General features: G+C 50.2%; 1 protein-coding gene across 1 annotated transcript; it reads right to left on the bottom strand.

Annotated features, from left to right (window-relative positions):
* Window positions 1–1,506: 1,506 nt before the first annotated feature.
* Window positions 1,507–5,821, bottom strand: IRX2 (iroquois homeobox 2). Its single transcript, XM_068396997.1, has 4 exons — window positions 5,579–5,821; window positions 3,402–3,807; window positions 2,260–2,988; window positions 1,507–1,550 (listed from the first exon to the last, which is right to left on the bottom strand). The coding sequence occupies exons 1-4, from the start codon at window positions 5,819–5,821 to the stop codon at window positions 1,507–1,509; spliced, it is 1,422 nt and encodes a 473-aa protein (XP_068253098.1).
* Between the last annotated feature and the right edge of the window lie 1,157 nt (window positions 5,822–6,978).

Raw genomic sequence — 6,978 nt, forward strand, 5'->3', positions numbered from 1 at the left:
CATGTGTGTATTTAAAGCTTAAGTATAATGGAACAACCCAGAAGGAACTAATTTATGCAAAGCATATCTTTGCAACATTTTCAAATTGCTTACTCATTTTACGGTCTAAGCTCTACTAGTGAAATTACAGCTTTCGTCTTTTTCTGAATAATATACTATTACTTCGAGGGAAATGAACGAAACACACCATATAGTTGCAGACTAGTCTGTTTTTATTTACAATTAGAGATATAAATTAGTAAAGAATTCTTGTTAAACAACCAAAGATTGTATAACCATCAACGTTTCAAATAAAAACCAGGCAAAATTTATTTACAAAAAGTTCAGATTCTATTGCAATACAACTTGCATAAATTACTAGAAGCTTTATATTGTTACAAAAATAAATATCAAATTTGTTTCCACTTTGTAAGGACTCAAGTTCTCCAATCACGTCTTTATTATCTCTACTGTATACATCTTTTACAAATAAATTTTACAATAAATCCTATCACACCTATCGAATATATACCATGGCAATGAAGTGATCAATTCAAGATATCCTGAGAAAAACAGATCTGTTTTCAAAGGTCACACATACATTGGGAAAACTATACTATACCAGCAAACTCACATATGTCCAACAAAATTCTGGTTTAATAATTAGAGTCTGAAGATTTAACAGTGCTCTGTGGTCTTCTTTTATACAGTGGCACAAGATGTGATCCGGATTTAGAGATTTGTTATATATATTAGCTCGGGGAGAGATGATGGCTTGCTGACTTTTTTCAAAGCAATTGTGACACCTACCTGTGGACCAAGGAAAAAACCAGATCATCCAAAAATCCTTCAATTATACTCTAACACCATTGAACGGGAAAAAAAGGAAGTAAGGCAAAATTCTTACTCGTCTGACTTCTTCTAACAAAAGAATCAGTTGAGAAAATGTCGGCAAGGCGATTTTTTTGTTGTTTATTTAACTCTAAATAGTGGAGGTATTAAGAGTGCCATTGCTACTAGGCAAGAGGCAATTCACAGATAACATACCCTGCTTCCGATGCATGTCTATCCCTAATAATCGTCCCTCTTCCTTTTAAATACACGGTCACTGCGTGAAGCCTCACTCAGAATGTACAATTTTAGCACTGTCACTTGAGCACAAGCACTTTGTTCTTAAACAACAATACCTTCAAAGATTTTTTTTCTAAAGCTTTCTTTCCATAACATTTAAAGAGTCTTCACGGCTTTGCCTTATGCAAGTGAAGAGTATGCAAGATGAGGGAACTCTCTAACGTGACTTTAAAATTAAGACAAACCCGAGAAATAAAAGCTGTAATGAGAGCATTAAAAAAAAAAAAAAACCAGCAGAAAAGAGTGTCTTACTTCGTAATCAGACTCTTAAGGAATGAAGCAAGAAATTAACGTTAAGCAAGTCTAGAACTGTGCAGCATGTCTTAGACCTGATGCCAAATGATCAGTGTAATAGAAAATGTTCTCACTTACTTGCATTGCTGTGTGATTGCACTTCTATAGGTATGGTTGTACTCCTACTGTGCAGACTTCAGTGGGATCTGTCAAAATATAACCGTCAGTTAGTCACAGGACACAGCCAGCTAACTAGATTATACGGGGTGTGTAGGTCCCAGCCCTCACTTGCGTAGAATTTGTAGCTGAATCGTCTAAAAGGCTGGCCAATATTTTATAACTGCCCGTATCTCGAGGATTTTGTTAGAATAACTGGCAATTATATTAGTGCAAAACTTTTCCGGAAAAAAAAAAACCCACACAGTTAAAAATGTCACGCTCCACGTAATTTCACGTCCAAGGTTAGCAATTATCTGAACCCAAAGCTGTAAAAAAACCGTGAGAATACTGAAACAAAGAGAGCAAAACCAGTTTGTCGGAAAATAAAAAAAAAAAAAAAAAAAAAAAATACAGCCAATGACACCAGTGCTCTCTGGATATCTGTGTGTGTAGTATTTATTTTAAAAATGACTTCTAAAAGCTGCGTCTGCAGCCTTTGAGACTGATCTAAAAGTCGTCTTTTACATTTACTGTCTCGGTTCTTAGAGGCAGGTATCGATACGACAGCGACATGCCGGTTTTAATATCCAGATTATACTATTGCCCATCTTCACCCAGCGTTGGTAGTGGTGACAGTGCGCTCACTGTTTTCTTCAGAGAAGGTTTCAATATTTACAGTGTATAAAGGACTTGTACGGGTCGGGGAAGGAGGGCGAGGGAGAAGGGGGAAGAAAGCGGCAAAAACAAGTCACCTACCTTTCTTAGAGTCATAACTAGAGGGCCTGTAATGTTGTTCTAGCTGGTTAGTGATCGTTTTCAAAGAGTCACTGCTCTGCTTGTGGACAGAGCTGGCATTTAGGACAGTCTGACTTAGTCCCTCGTTTGAAGTCACTGTTGCGGAGTTGTATCTGAGGATTCCCTGGCTCTGCAGAGCGTTAAAGTTCCCATAGTTTGTATAATTGCTATAAAAAGGTGAGGTGTAATAAATATGCCTCCCCAGGAGGGAGGAGGGCGAGTAGGCAGCGCTGTGCGGGGCGGAGGCGGGGGTGGCAGAGGAGAGCGGCGCAGGCTGGCAGCCTTGGCCCAGGGTCTGGCTCTTGAGGTCCGAGGTGGCGATTTCTGCCAGCGACCAGAGCTTGGGCTTGCTGGCCGGCGTCGGGGGGCCGGGGGAGGTGCGGCCGCCCAGCGCCGCCTTGCTGGCGCTGCGGGCGGCGTCGGCGTGCGGGTGGCCGAGGAGCGGGGCCTCCACGGCCGCCAGCGGCGAGGAGGTGGCGGGCTTGGCTGGCGGGTCTCGCTCCCCACCGCTGCCGTCGTCCTCCTCGATGTCCTCTTCTTCCTCCTCCTCCTCCTCGATGTCCTCGTACTTGTCCTTGCACTCCGAGCCCGACTCGCAGAGTGGGTCGCCCGCTCGGCAGGGCAGCTTCTCGCCGTCCGACTCAGCGGAGCAGGAGTGGTCCGTCAGGGAGTCGACTTGCAAGCTGATCCCTGCAAGAGTCCGCCGAGCACAGAAAGGCAGAGTCAGGGGGGACGGCAAAAGAGAGCGGGCGAAAAGCGACCACGGCCACCGCCACCGTGGCCGTCCCGGCCTTTTCCCTGCAATCCCCTTGCGAGGAGCATCCATCCCTACGGGCTAGCTCCGCCGCGGCACCTCACACCGCCCCGCCTGCCCCCGCATGGCGCCGCCGCGCCGCCGCCCGCCGCCGCCGCCCGCCCCGGCCATCGGCACTGCGCAGCGACAAGCGCCCGTAGCAGCCGGAGGCAACTTCATGGGACACGTTTCGGAGTCGTTTTTATCAAACGCCACCGCACTCCCCCCTTCTCCCCTGCCCCACTCCCGGGGGGACGCGACGGGGCAGGACGGGGCCACCTCGCCGCGGCCGCGGTCACCCCGCGCCCACCTTCGTCTTCCGCGGAGGTTTCGTTGCTCTGGGGCTTCTTCTCAGGACTCTCCTCTTTACTCCTCGCCCCGTCGCCTTCGTCGTCGTCCTCGTCCTCACTCTTGTTCCGCGGGGCCCAGGTCATCTTGTTCTCCTTCTTGAGGCGCCGGCGGGCGTTGGCGAACCAGGTGGAAACCTGGGTGAGGGTCATCTTAGTGATGATGGCCAGCATGATCTTCTCGCCCTTGGTGGGGTAGGGGTTCTTGCGGTGCTCCTGCAGCCAGGCCTTCAGCGTGGCTGTGGCGTCGCGGGTGGCGTTTTTCCTGTACGCGGGGTCGTTGAGCTGGTAGGGGTAGGCAGGGCTGCCGTACGGGTGGTAGCTGATGGCTCCGGTCATCCCCGTCGTATGGGCGTCGTAAGGGGAGCCCTGGACAGAACAAAACGGTGGGGTTGGCAATTTGTTATTGCTGATAGCCATTAGTAAGTTGTCAAGGCGAGATCGGCGGTTATATTTGTATTTCCCCGGGATGGTGTCTTGTATCCATATTCTATGAGGGGGAGAAGCAGCACCCAAAGGCCATTAAGTTGCAATTCCCCCCCTCCTTCGTCCTCCCAGCACACAGACATGGGCACACGCGCTTAAATCGGCGACGTTTTAATCTTCCTGACTAATTTCAGCTCCTTGTAATTGAATATTTCCCAATATAATTTTTGAACAGTGTAGACATTTTAAAGGCCCTACAGGTAGTGTCTTGATATCTACATTTCTCTCAAAGGTTCAAAAGATGTTTCCTTTTTTGCTATAGAAAATACAACAAAGCCGCCACTTAGCAATTCACTGCACTAATGCATTGCAAATCCAATTTGCAAATCAGAAGATATGCACCGTTTCGAATTGTTCAAATGCGATGTAATTAGCATTTTAATTCTCCCTTTAACGTTTAAATTGTGCTTATTTAAGTCTGCATAATGCAAGAAACGTTAAAGATATCGTTAAGGAACTCGCTAACTTTCAGCACGTCTCTGAATCCCACGGATCGGCGAGTCACAGGCGCAACATCACTCAATATCCCGCACAGTTCACAACCTCGCTGCAACTTCCAGCTACTCGCCTACAGCTTCTCAACAGGAAAAACGAGCAAGCGAGATCCTCAGGTCTTTTATATCACCCCGAATAAAGACTGCACAACAATTTATGCACCGTATTTTACAGACAGAAAGCAAGCAGTTTCCCTGTCACTTTGCAGGGAGAGCGAACTGCCCTGCTGCCATCCCCTCACAGGATCTCGACAGCGGCTCCAGTCTCAAACTCCGGGCACAGGTCTTTGTGTGTGCGAATTAGATACGTGTCTGACTCTGTGTGTCTGTTCACAAAACTGTATAACCATCTAGACATGCAGTTTATTTATATAGTTTATGGTTTTATTTATATAGTTTATGCACAGAATACACACACACACGCAACTGAAAATGCTCCTTTTAACTAATAAGAAAGTGAAATCCGAAACTGTGGCCACCACAACCATGCTGGGCTTAAGCGAAGCTCACAGATCGCAAACAGATGCTCCTTTTCATTCCTAAAATCCAGTTAAACCATTAGCACAAAACACACGGAAAGTAAATAAATCCACACGAGGATAAAGCCCGCAGCGCCTCTAAACACCGACTTAAAAAGAGAGTGAAAAAAAGAGGAAAAAAAGAAGACAAAAAAAGAAAAAAGAAACCCTCCCCTACTCTACCACAGCGAAAAGGAAAAAAAAAAGAGAAAGCGGGGAGGGAGGGGGAGAATGAAAGCATCCAACCCAACTGACTGAGACGATCCGTATTTGTTTAACCAGGACGCCCGCACGGCTCCGCGAACCGCGGGGCGAGCCTGGGTCCCAGGCCCGCCGGCACTGCGCTCGGCTGCGGAGCGGAGCGAGGCGGCGCTGCGGCCCCGGCCCCAACCCCGGCCCCAGCCCCGGCCCCGGGCCGCCGCTCCGCTCCGCGCGTGTCCGCGTGTCTCCGCCGGCCCGGCCCGGGCTGCGGAGCGGCGCGCAGTGCGGTGCGCGGCAGCGCGGAGGCGGCTGCGGTACGCCCCGCTTCGCGGCGTGGTGTCGGGGGCTGATGGGTGAGTGTGTGAGGAGAGAGGCTGAAGATGATGAGGATGAGAATGCAGATGCTAATGAAGAAGGAGAGGGTTTCTCTTCGGTAGTTACCATGTAGGAGGGGAATCCCGTGGCGGGGTCTGTGGAGTACTGGAGCGGGCTGGTGAAGCCTGTGGCCGCCGCCTGGGCGGTGAAAGCTGCCGATCCCGGGTAAGGGCTGAACGCCGATCCCGACGAAGACCTGGCCAGCTCCTCGCTCCTGGGGGCCGCCAGCGCCGACGCCCCGTACGCCGGGCAGGAGTACAGAGCCAGCGAGCCGGGGGGCTGGTAGAGGTAACCCTGAGGATAGGACATGGCTTGCACTGGCGTGCACAGGAGCAGGGAGGGGGCGAGGGTGACCGGCCCTGCTGCTGCCGCTGTTCCTGGCGCTGCTTTCGTGCTCTCCCTCTCTCCCGCCCTCCCTCCCTCCCTCTCTTTCTCTCTCTCTCTCTCTCTCTTCCCCCTCCCCTCTCTCCCCCACCCCCCGCGACTGGCTCTGTGCAGTTATGTAGAGAATCAGAATTGTTATATGCTCCCCTCCATGCGCACCCGGTAAGAATAAAAACAAACAGGAGGGAAAAAAAAAAAAAGAACACCTCCAAAAAAGGGAAAATAAACCGAGCGGTCAGAAATCTAACCGGGAGGGGAAGGGCATCTGGGAAAGATGGAAGAGGAGAGGGTTAATAAAAAGAGAAAGAGAGAGAGGAAGGGAGAGAAACAGAAGGGGAGAGGGGGAGAGAGGGGGAGAGAGAGAAGCGAGCCCCCGAAATCAGAAAAGTGGCTGCTGCATATGGAGTTCTCCCAGCCAGCCAGCCAGCTCCCCCAGCGCCTGCGAGCCTGTATTTTGGGGGAAGTATAGAGTCTGAAGTGAAGAGTTGAGGGAAGGAGCACTCGAGTTTCTGAGGGACATTGGAAAACAGAGCTGTCCGTCACCGCCGCTCATCTGCATAGCGCGGCGGGCCCGCCCCCTCCCGCTCCGGCCCCGTCTCCTCCCGCGGCCGGCAGGCAGGCAGGCAGCGAAGGCAGGCTTTGTAATGCAAGCCAGCCTCTCCGACTGCGAGCACACTGCTGAAGCCAAACGATGATACTGCTCATCAGCTCCTCTCCGGACTCGAGAAGCCATAAATACTCTTTCGCACACTCTCGATTACACCCCCTCTCTCCCTCTTTCTATACCCACGCGGGGAACAGGAAAGAATGTGTATTATAAATAGATGCATCACTTCACACACACACACTCACCGAAGCGCTATATGCACGCACACGTGTCATAGATGTGTGCGTTTGCACGCGTGTGGGTACGCAGGGCCAGGCTCGACGGAGCCGGGCAGTGTAGAAGCACTTTGTAAAAGTACTGCCCTATATGGTAGGAAAGAAGAGCAGCTGCTCAAATCAGCAGATCCAGGATCGTGCTGTTCCTGGCAGTGAGAGCTTTATAGTTTTTTAAGTTGCCACAAACAGTCAAGATCTAG

The sequence above is a fragment of the Nyctibius grandis genome, chromosome 3 (genome assembly GCF_013368605.1).
Source record: "Nyctibius grandis isolate bNycGra1 chromosome 3, bNycGra1.pri, whole genome shotgun sequence".
NCBI lineage: Eukaryota > Metazoa > Chordata > Aves > Nyctibiiformes > Nyctibiidae > Nyctibius > Nyctibius grandis.

Excerpts from the sequence above, each read along its gene's own strand:
- IRX2 (XM_068396997.1), bottom strand. The coding sequence starts at position 5,821 with ATGTCCTATCCTCAGGGTTACCTCTACCAGCCCCCCGGCTCGCTGGCT. Across the intron at positions 3,808-5,578 it reads CGGGATTCCCCTCCTACATG|GGCTCCCCTTACGACGCCCA; the intron begins GTAACTACCGAA and ends TGTTCTGTCCAG. Across the intron at positions 1,551-2,259 it reads TAGTTATGACTCTAAGAAAG|ATCCCACTGAAGTCTGCACA; the intron begins GTAGGTGACTTG and ends ATATTTTGACAG.